Source organism: Notothenia rossii (assembly GCF_949606895.1).
Source record: "Notothenia rossii genome assembly, chromosome: 7".
In the NCBI taxonomy this organism is placed as follows: Eukaryota; Metazoa; Chordata; class Actinopteri; order Perciformes; family Nototheniidae; genus Notothenia; species Notothenia rossii.
In genome coordinates, this window is record NC_136905.1 from 36,079,381 (window position 1) to 36,104,077 (window position 24,697).

Genomic DNA, 24,697 nt, shown 5'->3' on the forward strand with positions numbered 1-24,697 from the left:
TTCATTACATTACATTACATGTCACTTGTTAGACGCTTTTATCCAAAGCGACTTACATACTCAATACTGTGGGCAATCCCCACAGGAGCAATTTTGGGGTGAAGTCTCTTGCCGAGGGACACATGTTTCCATAAGAACAACAACTTCCTGTCAACAGCGTAAACTTGCCTTCAAAATAAAAGCATGTCAAATTACACTTAAGACATACAACTGCAACAAAAGTAACGAACACAATGCAATATCCTTTTCAATTTCAAAGAACAAAAATTGGGTTATTTACAGGTGTTGTTTTGTGTGGTAGAGGGTCACTTTCATTGATGCGTTTTGCACCCCGGGCCGTTGTTTTGATACTCAGCTGAAGTATACGCTATAACTTAATAACTATTTTTTTTATATAAAAGTCACGGCTCACCACTGATCAGCACCAATTTCTTCACTGGGCCGGATCAGGAGTGATTACTGATGATGCCACCCCGAAGGGTGAGCCTAGCCCAGGCATGGGCAAACTAAGGCCCGCGGGCCATATACGGCCCGTTGGGCTTGTGAATCCGGCCCGCCGAATATTGGTACAAAATTGTCCAAATTATAGTAAAGACCCATTCATTTTGCCTTTTTCCTGCAATACCCGGCATTTCAGTTGATCCCACAAGATGGCGCACTCTAGACTTGACACAATTTACCTTTGCTGGAGTCTGGTCTATTCTCTCAGCTGGCCCCACTCGGCAACCAGGCAAAGTCGGCGAATACAAGTTGTAACAAGCAGTAGCGCTGAGCAAAGTGACTAGAACGCGACCACACACTTATAAAAAACACTTATATAAAGTCAGGCAACACTAACCAGGCTTAGTGTGATTCTGTTTATTTTACCTTACTTTAATAACCATCCGTTCACTGTTATTGACCATTCTGAAGAGGCAGACGTTTTCCTTTTGTTTTGTATTATTGCAGCTATCGGATGGAATAAATACATGGGCTACATGTGGCCATCACAAGTAAAATCATAACGAAAACTACGCCGGTAAAATATGCACGTAAAAAACGGCTTATGCCACAATATGATAGCAACAAGTAGTCAATTTGATTAGCTTCGGTTGCTATGCTAACATCACCTGTAGAATGCCAGAGAAACTTTCATAACAGCGTTGTGATGCCAAACAGCTTTCAGATTAATACACATTCACTTATGGGGATGGGGGATATTTATCAGCTGCTTGTGACAGTCAGACAATGAAAACTTTACAGCAGCCGCTGCCGCGAGTTAACGGGAGAATAAACTCCGGTAGACGAGCAGCATTGCAGCGGGCAGTAATGCAGCTGAACCACATTAATAAACAATACACCACAGCACTCTGGAGAAAGGTACAAGGTTGGAGAAGTAGTTCTTCAATTTAATCTGGCATCGTATAATGAAAAACTACCCGACGCAGTCCTCTATTGATGTTGTTGTGAGCGGTGTTGCTGAGAAAATCAGCGACGTAAAACGCCGTGTGGGTCATAAGAAGGCACGTAAACGGTTACGTCATGACCAAGCGGCAAACTCTGTGGAAGAGCCGGGACGCCAATACGCAAGTGGCACACACTGCAGTTCATATATTGGCCGATAGGGACTGACTGCAGAAAGGAGCAATTTCCATAGACCCCCATGTTAAAATGGCCAACTTTACAGCAGAAAAAAACATGTTTCTACCCATGGATGCAATAAATATTATTATGAATATAGTTAGATTCCACCTTCATGATTATGGATCTGTGAGTGAATTGTTTTCTAACACGACCCTTTTATTTATATTAGGTCTTAACGTTTTTGCATAAATTAGGGCGTGGTCACATTGAGTGACGGCTCTGTCAAGTGACTGCTACTGCTAGCTTCTTATCTCTCTGCTAGCTGCTCCGTGAAGCTACAGGCACTCTGCCTTTTCAGCTCATCCAGGAAACACAACTTGCCCCCGGCCGTGTTTGTTTGTTCTTCATGCTTATATATCGGACTATTGTGACTCGCTCTGCGGTTGAAACAGATGGTGCATGAATGCGGATTTGCGGTAAGTGAAATTTGAGTGCTTTATTTATGTGTTAATGATTTTAATCAGCCACGTAATTAATGTTAAGGGTTAGCGTGTAAGCGAGTGGTAGCTACATCGGTGCTAACGATGCTAATAGTAGCCTCCGAGTTAAAATCACTGTATATATAAAGGTTAAAACGAAATAGAGAAGTGTTAAGCGTTAAGTGGGATAATACAACAAACGGCTTCTGTTTGAGGTTGATAAAATAAGGTCATCCTTGTAACTTAGAGAGATATTTTATTATGTAGGTAGGAACTGTATGCAGCACTAAGGTTAATTTAAATTGGCTATGCTCAAGTATGTAGACAAGCTAATGTCGAAGTAGTGTATGTGAAATCAACCTCACAATAAGATGTGTATATAATACAATTATTAATGTCATATTTCAAAATGATTACTTAGATATTAGAATATGGTTGGTTGAGCTGGAGTTCATTATTGAGCTTACACGTTAACTCACAGTCATCTGAAGAACAAACCCAAACCTTGTTGTTTTTATTAATTGCATTACGTAATGGGTATCACATAAACAGTATGCATTAGTAACACAACTTCCAAAGTTACAGTAAAATAAAAAGGACCCTGACTCGGACAATACACAATCCAACATGTTCAACAGAAGATAATCAGTTATATTGTTTGTACACATGGTACTTTACATATATATCTGTTTGTTTAAGGTGTCCAGGTGATGCAGACAGGCTGGACCAGAGAGTGAGAGACAGAACTGGACTCCTCACAGCAGTGAACTTCAGCTCAGGTACAAATACTCTTTTTTTCATACTGTACAAAGAATCAAGAAAGTATTGGTTTGAATGAATGAAGTATTGACTTTAATACACTGATATACATTCCATTAAACAATACTAAATACTAGATCACCTACACACCAGTGAAGTTGAGGGTTTTTTCTGTGCAAAAAGTTACATTTAGATGTTAACAAGCAATGTGATTTTGTCAGCTTTCTAATTTAATGTATTGAAGGCAAAGATATTTAACACATAGTGAGAACTGCTACTATTTATCTCTCAATATTGTCTGTAAAAAACGTGGTAAAAGTTATTCTTTCAGTGAGACAACAGAGCAAGCTTCTACAGTTGCACTACGTTTTGATAACAGTTAAATATTATTTTGATAATAACATATATTTCAATGTTGATTAATTTCATACTTTTCATTCATAATTTGATTGTCTTTGTAGCTCAATGTTGAAATAAAAAAAAACATTAGAATTACAAAATAATTATATCTGCAGCCCCTAAACACACAAACACACCACTTTCATAAATAACACACTTGTTCTGCAATAATATGTTTTATGTTTCCTGTAATTTTTGTTAGGAAAGGACATGCCTGAAAGACATCTCCTCTTTCTCTGAGGGTCAAGGGGAACATCCAAGAGGAACATTAAAAGCTGATGTTATGAGATTTTAAGACCAGTACACTAAGAAACTACTTTTATTGTAAAAACAGTGAGCTGATCGAATGCACCTATTTCCACATCTACACTCCATCAGCTGATTATTTCTATTTGCCTCGCTTTATGAGCTTCCCATCACTTGTGCCTTGTACCGCAGAGTTTGCAACATCACAAATAAATGGGGCCAATCTTCAGTCAGATGTGAATGTGTAATATAACATTTTCAGTAAGAATAATGGACGAAAGGAGTGCAAATACAAATACAATTTATTGAAATGTGAACCCAAAGTTAATCAAATGTTTTAAATAAAACGCACATATGGACAGAAGGTGTAAACCTATTAAATGTATAAGTAAACACATGTAGTCAAATAAAGTGACAGACTAGGCCTGTGCAGTTGGTATCAGCTTTGCCCAGCATGGGCTCCTCCATCAGGCCTGGACCTTCTCACAGAGGAAAGACCCTCAGTCCTCTCCAAACCAACAGACAGGACGTCCATCACACGGAGGTTTCTCCCTGAAGTCTCTGCAGCTTTCTGGACACCACGCTGTCTCAATCCGTCCACACTGAATATGAGAGGGGGAAAATGAAAATAACAAATGCTTTAGACCAGGGGTTTTCAAAGTGTGGGTAGGTGAGCCTCCCCTAGAGCCATATGAAATCCGCGTTCACGGAATCGCGGACGGAATCGCGGAATTGACCAATAAAAATGGAATCAACTGTAAAACGTGGAATATTGCAGAATTTGCCATAGTTTGGACTGAAATTCCGTTTTCGGGAGAACGATGGAACGTTTGGTGCAAAGCAAAAATGACCGGGACGCTAACACGTGTTACAACGCACACGTCACTTCCACACTGCTTCACAACAACACAGCAATGTCCAAGCGTGTAGCTGCTTCGGTATCAACATCATCATCTAAAAAGCTACGAAATTCCACACTAAACCCTCAATTCAGAGCACAGCAGTATCCGAATGATTTTTATGCCTCCGGCGATAAGTTATTTTGTAAATATTGTCAACATACCGTGGATTGGACCCGCAAAAATACGTGCGACGATCATTTAGTCTCGAAAAGCCATGTCAGAAACAAGGGAAAACACTGTGCTTCCCAAAACACACCTGCACTTCAAACTACAATTAAAGCAAGTACCTCGTCAGCAGATTCAAGACGAGAGTTTGTGCAGGACTTTGTAGCTGTTTGCGCCGAGTCAGACATCCCTTTAGCAAAGCTGAAGAAGCTGCGACCATTTCTAGTTAAGCACTGCAAGCAGGGAGGAGCGCTGCCCGAGAACGAAACAGCCCTTCGTCAAATCCATCTGCCCCGTGTGTTTGACCAACATATAACGGCTGTTTTGGAGAAAATCCGTGGGAAGAAGTTGTCGGTGGTTGTTGACGAGACGACCGATACCAGGGACTGCAGTGTTCTAAACATCGTCATTGGTGAGCTAATGAACAGCCTATTAACATGTCGTTTAAATATCCTAATTTTTTTTACATGCTGCAGTGTGCATTGTCAGCATGCAAAGTGTGATGACGATGATCTCTGCCTGGTGATCACAATAGATACAGCTAGAGGGCGAGGCTAATCAATGACACTATTGTGATTAAATAGCTATGTACAGTAGTCCTACATTTAGGACTATAGATGGAAATTATAGCTCCTTGCTAAATCTGGTGCACCAGTCTATTTTTTTAATGCAAATGATTGTCAGTGCACACTGTCCTTTATAAACAAAATAAACTAAAGGTGCATAAATTATGCATTACTGTATTTCATCACAATAGAATAGATACTATAGCTAGGCTACTGACATTGTGATAATGTCAGTAGCTAGCTGTATCTATTGTTTACACTTGAAATGTGTATTTTTATTTTGTGCATTTTTATTTTGTCACAATATTATTTGGCTTAAATATAATAATCTTTTGCTTGTGTTATCTTTCATTGCAGGTGTTGAAAACCAGTACTATCTGGTGGATGTAATTTTCATGGATCGATGCAACCACTCAACAGTTGCCCAAGCCATCATACGCTCCTTCCACAGCAATAATCTGGAACTGAATGATGTCTGGGCAGTGGTCACAGATAATGCCTCCTACTGTCTGAAGGCATACAGGGAGATTCTAAAAGGAGTGATGCCCAACAGTGTCCATGTAACGTGCCTCTGCCATATCATAAATCTGGTGGGTGAGACCTGGCAGCACTACAGATACTTCTCTGATGCTGCATCACTTGTGGCAGCGATGAGATCTGTCTTCTGTAGGAAGCCTGCTAGAAAGAGAAGATGGGTGAGCTTCCTCATCAACAAGGAGTTTGTGCACACCAAGGCTCCTCCTGAATCAGTGGGCTCCAGATGGAATAGCTGGTTTGAGGCAGTGCAGTACCACGCAGAGCATGTTCATCTGTACAGAGAATTTTTGTTGGAAGAAAATTCATCAGCCCAAGCAGTCACAAACATCCTCAGCCTGCTAGAAACAGAGGAAAAGATGCAGGCCCTCACTGTGAAGCTAACCTTCATCGCAGAAGGCTGCTCCAAACTGATGACAGCTCTGACTATCCTAGAAGGAACCCATCGTACCACAGCAGTGTCTGCATACAACATCATGGAGGACCTGGGCTCTTACCTAGTGAATGGAACAGCAAAAACATGCGGGTTTGGTGCCAAGACAGATGAGCTGCTGAGAAAGACGGGTGTTCGAGAGAGGAAGCAGGTTCTTGACGATCTCCATGATGCCTTCCACTTGGTCTTCACAAAGTTCTCCAAGCACTGGGACATGCACCCAGCCAGAGAGATCTACAAGCTGATAAGAGTGTTCGATCCAAGGCAGGCACCAGCCATGGAGAAGCGGATGGAAGCCTACACAAGACTGATACCCATGGCAAACCCATCACAAGAGCTCAGTGAGCAATGGATTGCCTACCAGCACTCCAGGGAGCCCTTGGCAGCTGATGTCACTCTTGCTGATTACTGGAGGGGCATGAGTGTGAGATTCCCAAAAGTTGCAGAAATGGCAATGTCCTACATCTACTTCCCAGTCAGCTCAGTTGACTGTGAGAGGAGTTTTAGCAAGTACAAGACTCTCCTTACAGACAAGCGAGAGGCACTCACCGAGCTCAACACAAAGAGGCTGACCATCATGTACTTCAATGGAGATGTCTCTGATAGATGGAAGACTTAAATGGACAGACAGGAGCTAATAAGGAGTAGTAGTACTAGTCATACTACTACAGGGAAACAGAAACACGTTTTATTGTTTTAGTTTCAAGTTTTCAACTAAATTCAGGTTACTAAGTAAGTTGTTGCATATTTTCTGATGCATTTTTTCATTTATAATGAAAAGCGTAACAGTTTACAGTTATTGTGTTTACAGTTATTGTATTGAGTGTTTTGTTTACAGTTATTTATCTTTTTTACTTGAAGCACAGAGAAAAAAGTTTGCTTAAAATGTGTTAACTCAGAAGCCAGAAGCCAAGGGAATGTTTTGTTTAGAGTTTTTTCTTTACTTGAAGCTTATAAGCACTTTAAAATTGAACTGTAGCACTTAAACATGAAAAAAGACTGTTATATCTTATTGAATTGTGGACATTTATTCATTCCCACTTATTAGACACTATTTCTGATGGTAAAATTAGCGTAAAAAGCAAAATACAGAATTCTGAAATATTAAAACGGAAAAAACGGAATTTGGCAAAAAATAAAATGGAATTTGGAAAATAATAAAACGGATTTCATATGGCTCTAGCCTCCCCTCAGAGAACATAAGAACAGCCGCGCCCCCCCTCCCAATTATTATTGCTGTTATTATTATTATTATTATTATTATTATTATTATTATTGTTGTTGCTATAATGCAGGGGTATTCAATTGCATTTCAAAGAGGTACAGTAAGAGAAAATGTAATTAAATGCTCTGTTTTCGCTGTCTACCTTCCGCCATTTGAAATTATTCCGACTGTTTCTCTCCTCTTGTCTCGTCTCTGTGTGTGTTTGAATCTATCGTGCTGACTGCACCGATTTGATTGGCTGAGTAGCGTCACCTCCTTAAAACATTAAACAATAACTTTTTAAAACCTTTTTATTTTTTATGTTTTAAACATATTGTATAAAACTCCCCCACTACTTGGACTATTCCTTGCACCCCTCTAGAATAAGCCCGAATGGTCTCAACTAGTGCTGCGTACCGGTACGCCGAACCGGTACTGGACTTGTAAAAAGTTTCGGTTCAAGTCCGGTTAAAACCGGAACGTCAGGAACCGGTACTTACGTATATTCTCCTTTGTGTTCTAAACCATCTAAAACCTTCCATAGATCGAGAAATGTGCGCTGAGAAAAGACGAAAAACATTGTTTTGGCTTCTGATATGGCGGCCATTACTGAACTCACGAAGTCTCGCAAAATATCGCAACTGCTCGCGAGATCTGTGTGACGTCAAGGGAAGCTGGCTTAGACATAGTGGACACTGACAGCGTGGGATACTGGTTGCCATATTTGGTAGTGTTGCTAAGCTAACTCCTTTGTATGTATGGTGATATAGTGTCTGCCGAAAGAGCAACACTTCACCCAGACAATGTCAATATGCTGTTGTTCTTGAACAAGAACACATAGACTTGTACTCTTGCATATTGAGTCTTGTATGTACATCACTATGTATGTAGTTGTGTTGTATAGTTAGTAACACATGTAGAGTTCTAGAAAATACATGGTGTAGACACAAGTTGGAAGGGGGCACAATAAACCTGACGAGTTTGAATTTGAGTTGATTATGAGTTTATTTTCAATTGATAATTAGCTCCCAATAAGTTCACTTTAGTTACTCACACAACTTGACACAAGTCCGGACTTATAAGTCCGGACCTGAACCTGAATGTGAGTCCAGGTACACAGCACTAGTCTCAACCATATTGCATCAGTAACGTGCACTTGTTATTATAACAAGATCGCAAGGACACTGGTAGCGATCGGAAAATTGAGTGTTGTTCAGTTTGTGTGTTGTGGAACATGCGTGTCCGTGCATGAAAATATACCACACACCCAATTACAATTGCATGTTCAATTCACTACCCTGGAAGTTAATACAGTTGTTAAAGTTGGAACAGCCTGTGGACAGCCGTTCTTCCTTGCATGTCAGTCGCCGACACCTTCTTACAGAGGACAGGCACATCTAGCTGCAGCACGACCCGTATATTTCCGCACGCCGTGTTTTCAAGACATTTTTTTTTAACATTTTCAACATGGTGGATAAATCCTTATATGCTCCCGGCAACACACTGAACGTCAACTTTGCCTCCTTATTACACTCACCCCTACTTTAGTGGGAACAATGAGTCTGCGTCTTTGATGCACAGAGGAATAAACGCAGATCATCCTCTGGCTGCAGCCTTTACCGGTACTTGCTTTTGATCAAAGTCAATGCGGAAAACCTGCACTCACACAGGTAGGTGGAGGGGAAGGGAATGAGCACTTTTACAGCCTTTTTGGCGAGGTGGGGGAACTCGGTCTCCACAGACAGCCACAAGTGGGCAAGTGTCACTTTACTCGTCTTTTTCTCGTTCTTTTGTGTCTCACGCTGCGCCTCCCCTGAAGCTCTCTGGCGCCCCCCAGGGGAGGCGTGCCTCACCCTTTGAAAAATGCTGCTTTTGACAATAAGAAACATAAAGCCGACTGTTGAGTTTCTCAGTCTTTTTAAATTGTCAATACTATTACTGTATAACTAATATCTCAGGTTAAGAGGCACATTCAAATAAAGATTGGTGTTAGAGCTACACAGTCTTTTGCATATAGTAATTGTAGTTTGTCATTGAATTTGTTTATTATGATTTTGCTCACATTAGAAGTATATATTTGTGGTAATATTCTGTTAAGTTAATAATAATTTGTTTAGTTAATTTCTTTGCTTTATATGTTAGTCTTTATTTGGGTTAATTTATTTAGTGTGATTTTTGGTTTAGACACCTGGGGGTAGTGGTGAGCACAGGTAAGGGTGTATATAGGCAGGAAGTGGCAGACCACCTGTTTTTGCACCTGGGTAATGGGCACATGGTTTTTTACCAGCACGAGAGAGGATTGTTTGTACAAGGAGAAAGAATTGTTTGTGACCGAGAAAACAATAAAACCAGCCTCAACGACAGAACCCATGCCTGGAAATTGGTTGACTTTCTACACTGCGTACATTACCTGCCCAGGGTGCCAGAAGTGATCCGTTTGAAGGTTTTAACTTATTTTGAGTTTAAGTTTAGGACAAACGGCCACTACATCAAGTAAAAAACCCGCTCATGGATTAAAGAAAGAAGAACTTTCCTTGGAATACGATCCTGCGGACCTGCTATTGGAGTGGGCTTTCCGATGGGAAAGGAACTTGGATTGTTTTAATCATTTTTCATGGAGCATCTGCTGTTGAGAGACAAAGACCTGGTCCAGATCTAAGAAATCTCCACATGGTATGTACACTGTTTTAAAACGCCATATAGGAAGATGGTGAAAATCAGTATTTTATGAAAAGACTCAGTTATAAACTTGGACTGCTTTAATTCGCTGTGCGCTTTGTTGGATTATTGACGCAAGAGACGGCCTTCATTCATGAGAAGATAAAGCCTTGTGTAGGCCCAGCTTGTGACTTATGTGGATGAAAAAGAACTGTTCGTTTTAAACCAAGTTGTTTTCGATAGTGTTGCCACCTTTTGCTCGACTTATTGCCTGATTGCGGGACCGCAGTGTTATCCGCAAGTGTATAAGATGAGTGACGAGTCAGCGGCATCCGATGAGGAAAGGCCAGCATCAAGACGGTCAATTAAACTGACCGCAAAAGGAATATGCTTTTACATGCAAAATTGTCAAGAGAAACGCACTGCAAAAACTAAGCAGGCTAAAAAGCTAATGGATAAAATACGTCCTCTACTAGAATTAAACGACAATGCCGATGCAGTAAACGCTCAGCTCGCTTTGTTCATTAAGTGTTACGAAGATGCATGCAGTTTGCACGAAGTGTTTATGGAAATGCCTCTACCAGAAGATGATCAAACCCTTCAGGCAAAAACTACGAACTTTGAGAAAAGGATGAAATCATGTCGTGAATTTATTGAAGAGGTAAAGCAGTGGCTGTCTAAAATCGGTCGTCCATATTCGAAGCCAATTGAACCTCAACCTTCCGACGTAGAATGTGTTGATGAAATAAGACCTGAGGATAGTATTTCTAACATCTCAAGTGTAAAAGGAAGTTCTGTAAAATCACGTGCAACTGGTGTATCAAAGACGTCTGCAACATCCACAGCGCGCATTAAGGCGGAGGCCGAAAAAGCAGTTCTTCTCAAACGCTCTGAAGGTTTAAAAAAGATGCATCACATTGAAGCACAAGAGGAAAGTCTCCGCAGGGAAGAGGAAAGTCTCCGCAGGGAAGAGAAAAGGCTCCGTAGGGAAAAGGAGCAATTGGCGCTTGAAACTGATTTAGCGGCAACTAATGCAAAGATTCAAGTTTTAGAAAGGAACTCTTCACGGTGTGGGTCGGCTCGATCTGATGGAATGAACTCCTATTTGGAGAGAAGCAAAGCTCAAAGGTCCATCAGTTTAAATCCCCAAGCCAACACTTTTGTCCCACATGAAAATCATGTCCGAGCCCCCCTTGATCCTGCACTAGTTGTAAGGCAAAAAGAAAGATCTGCATATGCTGCACAAATGGATGAAAGGCCTGCTAAGCCAGAAGCTCCATATCTAGAAAGACAGACTGCTAGTAACAATCAGAATGACATGATGAGCATTATGCACAAACAAAACGAAATCACTGCATTGTTGGTTCAGCAAAATATGTACTCTGCTCTCCCTACAAGAAATCTCCCTGTTTTTGATGGAGACCCTATTCAATATGACTCCTTCATTAGAGCTTTCGAAAATGCAGTAGAGAAGAAAACCAACAATCAGAGCGACTGTTTGCACTTCCTGGAGCAGTACACTAGGGGGCAGCCTAAAGACCTTGTGCATAGTTGTCAGCATCTACCTCCAGATCAAGGCTATCAAAGAGCCAAAAGTCTTCTCGCACAGCACTTTGGAGATGAACATAAAGTTGCATATGCTTATATGGAGAAAATATTTAACTGGACCCCTATTAAAAGTGAAGATGTCAAAGGATTACAATCATTCGCTCTGTTTCTCCGAGGATGTACAAATCTAACAGAACAAGTGAGGTATATGAGGGAACTGGACTTACCATCTAACATGAGAAGCATCATTTTAAAACTTCCTTACAAACTGAGAGAAAAATGGAGGAATGTTGCATGTGATCTGAAGGAAAGAAGGGGGGAGAGGGCTACATTCATCGATCTCGTAAATTGTATTGAGAAACAAGTGAAAGTTGCCTCAGATCCAGTTTTTTGGAAACATCCAAGACTCTCAACATAATATCCCCAAAGTCATCAAAAGCAGCCAGCCAGGAGACAGAAGGAAGGGAAGCAGCTACGCTACAAATGTCACTCCTATGAGGGAAGACGCTATGGCACGGCCTGCAGGATATACTAATAAAATCACCTCCACTCATTGCTGTCTGTTCTGCCTGCAGAGGAGCCACACACTGGATCAGTGCTGGCAGTTTAAGGCCAAAGTACAGCGGGAAAAGATCAGCTTCATCAAGAACAAGGGCATTTGTTTCGGTTGCCTGAAGGTAGGCCATACAAGCAAAGACTGCAGGAGTCGATTGGATTGTTATGTATGTCACCAGAAACACCCTGGAGTCCTCCACATTGAAAGACCGGATAAAGGCACATCCGAAAAACAAGCCAAACCTTCTCTGAGTCCTCCAAATGAGCCAAATGTAACCTCTCAGACGTGTGGCCACATTGGGGCCGGTGTGGAAGATGATTCCACCTTTTCAATTGTTGCAGTAAAGGTCAGAAGTAAACTGACAAACAAGACCATGCATACATATGCTTTCTTGGATCCGGGCAGTTCCGGCACATTTTGTACTGAAGCCATGGCAAAAAGACTGGATTTGCGGGGTAAGAAGACAAGCATCCTGTTAAAAACAATGGGACAACGAAAAGTTGTGGATACTCACGTTTTGTCGGGTCTTGAAGTGTCTGGTATGGGTGCTGAAGATTTTATAGAGCTTCCTGATGTTTTAACTCAAAGAACTATGCCTGTGTCTACTCTTAACATTCCACGACAAGCAGATCTTGATCCATGGCTGTATTTGAAGGATGTAAAACTCTATGACATTCATGCAAGTGTTGACCTGCTTATTGGAACTGACGCCCCGAAGGTCTTGGAGCCGTGGGAGGTGATAAACAGCCAGAATGAAGGGCCTTATGCTGTCAGAACCAGAGTTGGCTGGGTCCTTAATGGTCCTCTTCATGGTGGAGGCTGCAGAAGTAAGAGTGGCTATTCTTCCGTATCAGCAAACCATATCTCTGTTGAACACCTGCAAGAAATGCTTGTACAACAATATAACCATGACTTCAATGAGAGGTCGTCAGAAGAGCAGTTGGAAATGTCCAGAGAAGACATTAAGTTCATGGATATTGTTAGTAGCACAGCAAAACTAATTGGAGGCCATTATTGCATTGACCTGCCGTTCAGAAAAGAAAATGTAACTCTGCCAGATAATCGTTATGTTACAGAACAGCGCTTGGGTAGCCTGAAAAGAAAGTTTGATAGGAACAGTCTGTTTAAGGAAGAATATACTACGTTCCTAAGTGAAATGATAACACAGCAACATGCTGAACCAGTGCCTCTTGACCAGCTGACACAGAACAATGGGAACGTTTGGTACATCCCTCACCATGGGGTGTATCATCCTCAGAAGGGCAAGCTCAGAGTTGTGTTTGACTGTGCAGCCTCATACAAAGGAACATCACTCAACAGCCAGCTTTTGCAAGGCCCTGATCTTACTAACAGCCTCATTGGAGTTCTTGTCCGATTTAGGCAGGAGCCTATTGCAATTGTGGCCGACATCCAATCCATGTTTCATCAGGTTCATGTCTCAGATAAGCACACCAACTTTCTCCGCTTCCTTTGGTGGCCAAATGGTGACACCGCACAGGCACCACAGGAATACCGCATGAAGGTGCATTTATTTGGAGCTGCATCATCGCCAGGCTGTGCCAACTATGCCTTGAGGAGGACTGCAGAGGACAACGCAGAACACTTCCCTCCAGAGGTTGTGAGTACAGTGAAAACCAACTTTTATGTCGATGACTGCCTCCGTTCAGTGGCCTCAGAAGAGGAAGCTAGGAAAATGATTCATGATTTAACTGCACTCTTGCACAAAGGAGGATTCACTCTGTCAAAGTGGGCCAGTAACAGTCGTGCAGTGCTACGCTCTGTCAGCGAAGACCAAAGAGCAAAGGACATGATGGACCTGGATTTGGATACAGATCAACTTCCTGTTGAGCGTACATTAGGACTACAGTGGCACGTTGAAACGGACCAATTTGGATTTAAGGCCTCTCTACAAGAGCGACCGCAGACGAGAAGAGGAATTCTTTCAGTGGTCAGCTCCCTCTACGACCCATTAGGCTTCCTTGCTCCATTCAGCATGATGGCTAAGATGTTACTGCAAGAATTGTGCAGAAAAAATCTTGGATGGGATGAAGCTATTCCCCATGTTCTCTCCAAGCAATGGGCTGGCTGGTTGGAAGATCTCCACAAGGTGGCGGAGTTCAAGATTGATCGCTGTGTCAAGCCTAAAGACTTTAGCAACCCTGTCACTGTTCGGCTTCATCACTTCTCTGATGCCAGTGAGGTCGGGTATGGAACTGTATCGTATTTAAGACTGGAAAAGGACAATAAAGTGCATGTTGCTTTTACTCTGGGGAAGGCCAGAGTTGCTCCACTGAAGCAAATGACAATTCCTCGTTTGGAGCTCACAGCTGCAGTGCTCGCTGTTAGAGTAGACCGCATGCTACGAAAGGAATTGCAGATTAAGCTGGAGAAATCCGTTTTTTGGACCGACAGCACAACAGTCCTGAAATACATATGCAATGAAAGCCGGCGATTCCATACTTTTGTGGCCAATCGAATTGCAGTCATCAGAGAGGCAACTGATGTTGACCAGTGGAGGTATGTAGGGACTAAGGAGAACCCTGCAGATGAGGCGTCAAGAGGAATGAGGGCAGAGGACCTCCTGAATGGAAGGAGATGGATGATGGGACCTGATTTCCTCTACAAGTCCGAGGATGAATGGCCTAAATTGGACGTAGATGTTCAGGTGATCCCTGGTGCTGACCCTGAGATGAAAAGGGACTTGACTGTGAATGCTGTTGTTAAAGACACAGACAATGCTATGAGCCACCTGATTCATCACTTTTCATCTTGGAAGAGACTGCAAGTAGCTGTTGCTTGGCTTCTTAAGTTCAAGGAGACTCTTGTGTTATTGGGACATAAGAGAAAGGAGCTTTGTGCTTCTGCTGAACTCAGTCAACAACAGGTTAAAAGCCAAATGAAGAGCTTTAAGTCTACACTTAAAGGACAGAGTCTGATACCTCAAGATGTGACCAGAGCAGAGCTGACAATCATCCAGTATGTGCAACATCAACGGTTCAAGGAGGAAATCACCTCGCTGCAGAGTGGTGTGAAAACCATATCCAAAGACAGTCCCCTATACAGATTGGACCAAGTGATGGAAGGTGAGATCCTCAGAGTTGGCGGTCGGCTTAGCAAGTCCTCGATGCCAGTTGAATCTAAACGTCCTGCTATTCTGTCCAAAGACCTGCATGTATCCACATTGATTCTGCGCCACATTCATCAGCAGCTAGGTCATGCTGGAAGAAACTACATATTGTCCAGATTAATGCGGAAGTATTGGATTATAAATGCAAACTCTGCTGCCAGAAAAGTCATATCAGATTGTGTAGTTTGCCGACGCCAAAGAGGAAGACTCCTTGAACAAAAAATGTCTGACTTACCTGTCGAGAGATTGTTGCCTGATGAAGCTCCCTTCACTCGTGTTGGCGTTGATTATTTTGGGCCCATTGAAGTTACAAGAGGCAGGGGTCTTCTCAAAAGATATGGAGTGCTCTTCACATGTATGACCAGCCGCGCTGTACACTTGGAAGTAGCACACACGCTGGATACGGACTCCTGTATAAATTCAGTGAGAAGATTCATCTGCAGACGAGGCCCAGTCTCCACTCTCAGGTCTGACAATGGAACCAACTTTATTGGAGCTAGCCGTGAGCTCAAGGAGAATATGATTGCTCTGAATCATGACAAAATCCAAGGAGCCCTTCTTCAGGACGGCATAGAATGGAGATTCAACACCCCATCAGCGTCACATCAAGGTGGTGTTTGGGAGCGCCTGATTCGCTCAGTGAAGAATGTGCTTAACTCAGTCCTTAAACAGCAAACCTTGGACGATGAAGGACTCCAAACAATGTTTTGTGAAGTTGAGGCAATATTGAATGATAGACCTATCACAAAGGCCTCAGATGATGCGAATGACTTGGAAGCCCTTACTCCGAATCATGTTCTGTTGTTGAAAAACAAACCAGTTATGCCACCAGGACTGTTTGACAGAAATGATTTGTATGTTAGGAGAAGATGGAAGCAGATACAGTACATGGCGCAACTCTTCTGGAAGAGGTGGGTTTCTGAGTACCTGCCATTGATGCAACAGAGACAAAAATGGACAGCACTAAGAAGAAACCTCATACCTGGAGATGTTGTTCTTGTGGCAGACGCTACAGCCCCAAGAGGATCTTGGATGATGGGGAGAGTTTTAGAAGTCAGAGCAGATGTGAATGGCCATGTGCGCTCTGTGCGTCTCCAAACAAAGACCAGTATCCTGGAGAGGCCTGTGACGAAGCTGTGCCTGCTGCTGGAGGCAACACTGTGACCGCATGGACTCTCTATCTTTCTCTTTGCCTCTCTCTCTGTCTCTTTCCATCAATAACACCTTTCCTTCATAGGTTTGCCAGAGAAGACATCAGTGCCTGAGAATGCATGTTTAGTGTGTAGCTCCATGTTTTTTAAGTCTAGTAATTGTGATAAATGCCCAATTAGGGGCCGGAGTGTTAGAGCTACACAGTCTTTTGCATATAGTAATTGTAGTTTGTCATTTAATTTATTTATTATGATTTTGCTCACATTAGAAGTATATATTTGTGGTAATATTATGTTAAGTTAATAATAATTTGTTTAGTTAATTTCTTTGCTTTATATGTTAGTCTTTATTTGGGTTAATTTATTTAGTGTGATTTTTGGTTTAGACACCTGGGGGTAGTGGTGAGCACAGGTAAGGGTGTATATAGGCAGGAAGTGGCAGACCACCTGTTTTTGCACCTGGGTAATGGGCACATGGTTTTTTACCAGCACGAGAGAGGATTGTTTGTACAAGGAGAAAGAATTGTTTGTGACCGAGAAAACAATAAAACCAGCCTCAACGACAGAACCCATGCCTGGAAATTGGTTGACTTTCTACACTGCGTACATTACCTGCCCAGGGTGCCAGAAGTGATCCGTTTGAAGGTTTTAACTTATTTTGAGTTTAAGTTTAGGACAAACGGCCACTACAATTGGTCTTTAAATACATGTTGTCTTTTGAATTGTTTGTCTAAAGTCAAGGAACTAGAACTGGTACTTAGTTTTAATGATACAGTCTGGTTATTATGCTGTTTGGAGGCCTCACAGGTAAGAGCACTAACTAGCTCACATCACATGTACCTTAGCTTGACTTAAATGTATTAAACGTATAGTTAAGTGATATCAAAATATAAATAACTAATGTCATGCAAACATATTAATATTTGCTTGATTCCAGTGTTGAATTTAGCACAATTGCATACAAACGTTAAGGGATTTTAAGATTCTGAAGTATTATGCCAAAAACTCAATAACTTAGATTATTATTTATAGTTTTGCTGAATAGTTTCATGTCCGCTTACCTTAGAAACGTAAAATGCCACGGCAGTGTGCAGATGGGGAGCATGTTAGCTTAGCTTGCTAGCTTCAGCTAGCTCTGGAACTTCCAGCTCGGTGGCAGCAGGTCCCGCCTCGGCTCCGCCTCTTTGCCCTTATAGAGAGGCGAAGTCCCTCCCCTTCCGGGAGCCTCCATGGGACCCCGGAAGCGGAAAATTATACATTGAAGTCAATGGAGAGAGAAAAGTTATCTTTTGATCCCGTTTGAATTGTGCCACGAATGACACATATGATGTTTGTCAATCTTAAACAATCATTTCCATGCAAAAAAAGTCACAGTTTGTCGTAAAAATGCTGAAATATAAGACTATGAATAATACGCAACTAGAAAGACTACAAATCCCAAGTGCATTCTGGGTCGCGTAAGTGATGTCATAGGCGATAATGCTCCAAGACTGGTTGTGACTCGCAAAGCAAAGAGGAAGAAGAAGACTGATTTATTCCCTCCAATAAATATAAGAGATTGCTCCAATAAATTCACTTTTACAAGATGTCTGTGTGCTTTGTACGAGGTTGTAATCACAAAAGAGATCATACCACTTGCTCGTTCTATCGCTTCCCGTCTGATGAAAGGACCAGGAGTCGTTGGACCAAACATATCAGGTAATATACATGTTTTGCATGGAACATAGTCAAGTTAGCTACCTAGCTAGTAGCGAGCATGTTAGTTAGCATTATATTACATTACTTAGCCTTGTCATTTGTATTAGCCTTAACATGAAGTAAACCAAAATGTTAAACAGTAAGAGTAGTCATGATGGTAAGTATTTTGTGAAACATTTGAAGAGTAGCCTATCGCCCCCTCCACCAGGTGCTAAGGGGGCGGGAGGTAGGCTAACGGCACCTTAGTATCAGCGATCTTTTCTACTTAATGCTATCTGCACAAATGGTTAACATTGACCATTAAAAGATCAGGCAGTTCAGGGAGAGTCGAAGGAAGGAAGGCAGGCAGCTTTGCATGACATTCTTCTGGACGTGTTTCATTGTGATGATAGTGAGAGTGAGTCAATCTGTTTGTTGGAAAGACAGTAGTTGAGTGATTACTGAGAGAAAATTATTAAAAGAGATAATTATTCAGTGTTGTTACTTTAAAATGTTGTTACTGACCTTTTTCTCTTTTATTTTCTTTACCTCACCTGTAACTGCTGAGACCCTGAGGAACATGCACACTGACCTGCTCTGGCAACCTGATTTCCACTGTACGTAATAGTATTTGGTTATGGTATATTATTTATATACATCAGAGGCACAATGCACCCCTCAGAGACACACATGTATTGAGTGTGATATTTTGCATTGGTCATGTGAAATCATCTTTACATACTAGAAAACTGTAGGAGCGGCAACTTATTTTGAAATTGAATTTTTAATATCCGATAATAAAGTTGATCTGTTTTCTTTATTCTCTCTTCCCAGCTCCATCCATCACCGTTCTCTGTTCCTGCAGGTCCTGCTTGCTAATCAATATTCATATTTTTTTACACAATTACAAATAAAGTCAATGTATTGTATGACATGAAGTTGTGCTTCATTCTGAGTCAATAATAAATTCATTCTGCCTTCAGCTGCAAAATTATTGTGGACTGCACTGACATCCATGTAGCTGCCCCCCAGTAAGATGAACCAAGCAAAGTTGACATACTCAACATACAGCTGTGCTCTTAAGTTTACATGAAGAATTTGTGAAATATTGGTAATAACAGGTTTAAATGATTATTAGTAATTAATTATATAATTTTCTCATCGTAGATGAGCAGACAGGGAGCAGATGAGAAAAGCAGAATATGCAGCTGCCATTTTCCACATGGAAAAGAGAAAGGGCCAAGTGTATTTGAGTGGACAAAAGAGAAATCCCAAATACGAAAAAAAAAATTATACAATTTACAGATATGTATACAAATAAATATATATCCTATATACACCATGTATAATGACGGTGTATGATGTAGAAGGAAGTGTGGTAGATAACAAGTAAATATAGAGTTACATACAGATCCATGTTACAACAAAAGATGGAATAACTAAGAAGCACGCAGTATAATAATAATTACACGCAACAATTAAATAACTGCTCAGCATTTCCACCACAATCCCAATCTGCTGTGTCCTGTTTTCCTCCCCTCTGCATAACACCCCATCACACATACGAAACACAACGCAGAGTCCGAGGGTGTTAAGAGTATGTTTATTTAAATGTCCTCCTCTCTACTGGCCAACACAGGGAGCATATGCTGGGTGTAGAATTGTTCCAGGAGGAGGAGATTTCCATGCCATGCAGGGTCTTTGGGGATGGGGATGATGATCCCCTCCTTCGTGGTCCACAGTAGCAGAGACTCCGGTCTGTGATGTGCAGCTGTTATATAATATACAATACATTTTTTTTGAAAAACATTTGATCAAAAAATAAGGATTTGGTCAGGATCTAGAGTTAGTGTGTAGTTTATTAATTAATCAATGCTCTCTACATTAGGAAAACACATACCAGTGTACCAGAGGGAGTCACACACAGCTGTGCCTAGATAACCAAACAAATTGACAACAGGGATGCAAACTCATCAGGTATGAAAAAGGTGACAAGGATCCGAGCCCCCTGACCCCACAGAATATCGGCTTTAAAATGAGGAATAACAGAGGATTTTAGCAGTCAGAACAACTAAAGCAGCAGTGTTAATATTAACAGAAACGCCATAGAGTCACATCTAATAGAAATATATAAAAAGCATTTATTTTAATTGTGTAGCAGTCAGTTTATAATTTTGGCAGCACTGTTGAGCATTTTGAAAATATATTTTCATGCCTCTGTGCAAGGCTTAGTCTTTCTATCTTTATAGCCACTGGTGTAAAGTAACTAAGTTCATAAACTCAACAAGTACTATACTTGGGCACAATTTTGAGATACTTGTACTTTACTTAAGTATTTCAATGTTTTGCTACTTTGTACTTCTACTCCACTACAGTTCAGAGGTAAATGGTGTACTTTTACTCCACTACATGTATGTAATACCTTTAGTTACTTTACAGATGTGGATGAATGATGTGAAATATAATCAAGTGTTAAATCAGACTTTAGTTCCACCTGGAGTAAATCCAAAAGCTACCCTGCCTGCAGTATACAAAGTCATTCAAACTAGCTGCACCTTTACCAGCTTTGATAACACTTGAATGATCAGTCATTATAAAACATATCATATTATTCTGAAATGGACCAATCTGCAAAATGACTACTTTTACTGTCGCTACTTTCACTATATTTTGATAATAATACTTTTCTACTTTTACTTGAGGAACATTTGGAATGCAGGACTTTTACTGTAACAGAGTATTCCTACACTCTGGTACTTCTACTTTTACTCAAGTACAAGAACTGAGTACTTCTACTTTTAATCAATTACAAGATATATACTTATACCACCTCTGTTTATAGCCTATGAAAAAAACGATTAGAAAACGAAGGCTAAAGCTAACGTTAGCAGATAGTGACAATGTATTCTAGTTAGCTAGCTCAACGATAATATTGCGACGGGAAAAAAAAACTTTTCAGTGCACATCACGCTCTGCCGCTCCGACAGGGAGCTCTACTGTGAACACCTGAACTGCCCGTTCTAACAGCTGTTCACCAGCGGTCCAGTCTGTGCCACAGTGACTCCGGACGCACAGTTAATATTAACGAACGCACCGTAGGTAATGTAGCTGCTGAAGCTAGACCATCATCGCCGAGCAGCAGAGGCTGATTATACATCATGAGCAGAGCCGACAGGCAGGAAGACTCGAGCACACAGATCGCGCTTCATTATAATATATTAAAAAAAAGCTCGCGGCCGCACATTAATCCGGGTCCCAGACCCCCTCCCATACCCCAAAAATATTTGTATTGCAGATCTACAGGAATCACAAAAACTACCTATTTTGGATTCAAAACGGAGAATTTCGCCGAAAGGTGACAAGTTTGCATCCCTGGACAAGATAACCAAAATCCTTGAATCTACACACAGCAAATAAACTCAAATGACACAACGAGATGTAAAAAGGAGATCACACATATAGTCGATATAGAACTGGCCGCTTCAATCTGAAGAGCAACTAAAACAAAAAACGGGAGTGTATCTTGTTCTTGTGAACACTAATGTTATCCACAGCATACACAGACACCACAAAGTTCTTAAGGAGAAAACTAGTTGCTAAAACAAAACACGTTAGTGTACCTTGTTAGCTAGCTGACATTAACCTTAAACATTGCACTCATATTACTCACTGAAACCTTGTAAAGCCGGTCCCGCATGCTGGCTCTTACAGAACCGCTCCCTTTCGTGTATGTACAGCTCTCAACATGCCCAGACTTGGAGGGATTTTCACCTCGTTTTATACTTTTTCGCCTCATTCTGAAAGAAACAGGTGAAATTTACTAACGTGACAGCCATCTTTGTGATGGTGACGCGTATTGTGCGAGACCAGAGACCTGTAGTTCACTGAGCGGTTTCACACAAAAAAAATGGTAAATTCACAGTTTTACGACACATTTTTATTTTTTTTGACTTGCAAAATGTTCTTTTAATTTGACAAACATCATATGTGTCATTCGTGGCACAATTCAAACGGGATCGGAAGATGACTTTTCTCTCTCCATTGACGTCAATGTATAATTTTCCGCTTCCGGGGTCCCATGGGTCGGAAGTAGATGGGCGGGACTTCGCCTCTCTATTTGGAGCAGGCTGGAGAAGGCGGGAGTTGAACTCTGACGTCACTGTCGAGCCGTTAGTGGCCGACTCCGCCTACTAAGGGCTTCTCGGCAACTCTGCAGAATCCTATGGGTTATGTCACGGACCCTACGTCCATTTATATATACAGTCGATGGTCATGACGCAAACGATGACGCAATAATTCACCTTTGAACCTAATTCACCTTTGAACCTGCATCTGTAACAATGAGTGGACCAAACAAAATAAAAGTCAACATTGAGTGCCGAGTGTATAATGAGGAGTGGACAGCTACATATTTTTTTACCGATCTGCTACTGGCCCGGCCCGTCTGTCAAATTTAAAACTCATAGTGGCCCCAGAGCCAAAAGGTTTGCCCACCCCTGGCCTAGCCGGTACGGCTGCACGGGGCCTCTGCTGCTCAGTAATTTGCAATGACACTTCATTTTAGGAGCCTTTGCATTTTATGTCACAGTGGGAGCAGGCCACTGAGAAAGCTAATCTAATCACTGAAGGACAGGGATATATTTTTCTTTTATGTCCATTATCTGATGTCCAATGAAATGAAAAATAGCCCAATTTAAGGAGTTGCTCACATGCAGCATTTGGCTGTGAATGGCCATTCTTTGCGGATTCATGATGCATTGGTAAAACATTGAATTTGTTGCTTGCTTAGTCCTCACTGAATGGTTATCATGTGCTCTGCTGTACAGCTGAATTTATTTTCTCTCTCACACCTAAAAATATATTTAATTATCAGAGCAATAGACCTAAAAGTGGCAGGGACTTTGACTATATCTCAGCAGAAGCAAGAGAAAGCTCAATAATGTGTTTGTTAATGCAGACCTAGAGGCTTTCCTACAGTCCGCCAGCCTCACAGCAGAGGAACAAGTCCCTAATGCCCCACACAAATCATGAGAAAACGCAAGCAAAAAATAAAAAAATCACCCAATACTGAAAAGTTTTGCTCTGGCTGTGGGGGTTTAGTGAGTCAAACATAGCTACAATTCAGGAATGCAATAAATTCTGACCTTGAGCCCTAAAAGGCTGCAGCAGTACAATTTCCTCAGGTCCAAGTGTTCTCTGTGAATTAAATCAGAGCATAAACGTAATCAAAAACACACCACAGACTGACCATGACACATTTAACAACACCTCCAAAACGACTTTAGTTGCCTGTAGCTCACTCTTGTTTTCACTCAGTTTTAGCACACAATCCTGTTTTGCAAGGTGATACGCTCTCCTCTCAAATAATGAGTCGGACTCATAAACACATACGAGCGAATGAGCCTTGGCTGCATGAAGGCCCATTTCTTAAATTATCCCAGTGAAAGTCAGAGAAGGATTGTCAAGGGAGGATGACAGCAGGTGTTGTTGGTCTAAACTGTATTTACAGAAGAATTAAGCTGTAATGTCAGAGGCTGCTTCGCAAATTACTCTTTCCTTTGTAGAATTTGGAATGGGAGTCAGACAATGCATGTTTGAAGAAGAGCAAACCATCTGGCTTTCAATACCAGAAAAAAAACAATGGAAAATGTTCCCCAACGGTAATATCAAACCCAAATGTAACCCAAATGAAATGGAGATGTGGATCGCTTAATGAGATTTACTAAAGGAGCAGCCCTCAGTAAAATGCTGTTGTTAGGAAGATGTCAGGGGACGATATTAACCATTATATCTAAAGTTATAATGATTGGAATTAAAATGGTATTAAATACGTTGATAGCACACTTAATTCCAGTCTTGTACTGTTGTTTTTTTAGTGGAATTTTGAATGTACCCTATTCTGAAAGGATTTGTTTACGACCTTGAAACCTGTCAACCAGAACTATGTTTTCCCAATTACACATTTAAACTGCTTTGGAGTTTGGATGCCTTTCATGTCCTTATGTACTAATTCATATTGGAGAAAATCCAGTTTAAGATCAAGAAGTTATAGTTGTATCTAGGTGGTCATTATTAAGTTTTAGTTTGGTTTATTTTGTAATGGCAGTGCATTCCCTTGCAATTACTGTTAAATTACATCTTCCTGTTAGTGTTGGTGCTTTTAGTAAAATCCTAACCACAGAAAGAGTTTAATTCTTTAGAGAAGTGCCAAGTTGGCAACAAATCAAAACAGGTTATGCTTGTGGAAACAAAACAGGTTATGCTTGTGGAATCAAAACAGGTTATGCTTGTACCAACCGTCCACAGTACATGAGGACCCAGGAGTGTCAATCAGACACCATCATCAGCAGTACGGGGAACCCCCAGGGGACGGTGCTGGCACCGTTTCTCTTCACCCTCTACACTGCAGACTTCACCCACAACACTGCAACCTGTCACCTGCAGAAGTTCTCTGACGACTCCGCCATCGTTGGACTCATCTCCAACGAGGACGACAGGGAGTACAGGGAGCTGACGCAGGACTTCACCCTCTGGTGCCAGAGGAACCACCTCCAGCTCAACCCTTGTAGTTTTCTCCAGAGTGCCGTGGTTCATTGTTTATTAATGTGTTTCGGCGACATTTAACGACCGCTGCAGTGCTGCCCGCTGTTTGACATCACAACGCTGTTATTAAAGTTTCTCTGTTATAAAATGGGTGACATTAGCATAGCAACCGAAGCTAAACTGACTA

The 24,697-nt window shown here is 41.4% G+C and overlaps 1 protein-coding gene and 1 long non-coding RNA gene across 2 annotated transcripts; one reads left to right on the forward strand and one right to left on the reverse strand.

Annotated features, from left to right (window-relative positions):
• Nucleotides 1–3,730: 3,730 nt before the first annotated feature.
• Nucleotides 3,731–17,638, reverse strand: LOC307013973. The gene is made up of 2 exons (XR_013801113.1): nt 17,352–17,638; nt 3,731–4,048 (listed from the first exon to the last, which is right to left on the reverse strand). It is a non-coding gene; the product is annotated as an uncharacterized lncRNA (long non-coding RNA).
• LOC307013971 (uncharacterized protein) lies at nt 4,121–6,906 on the forward strand. Its single transcript, XM_079641625.1, has 2 exons — nt 4,121–4,925; nt 5,437–6,906. Exons 1-2 carry the CDS (start codon nt 4,268–4,270, stop codon nt 6,663–6,665), a joined length of 1,887 nt encoding a protein of 628 aa, XP_079497751.1. The 5' UTR covers nt 4,121–4,267; the 3' UTR covers nt 6,666–6,906.
• Nucleotides 17,639–24,697: the final 7,059 nt, after the last annotated feature.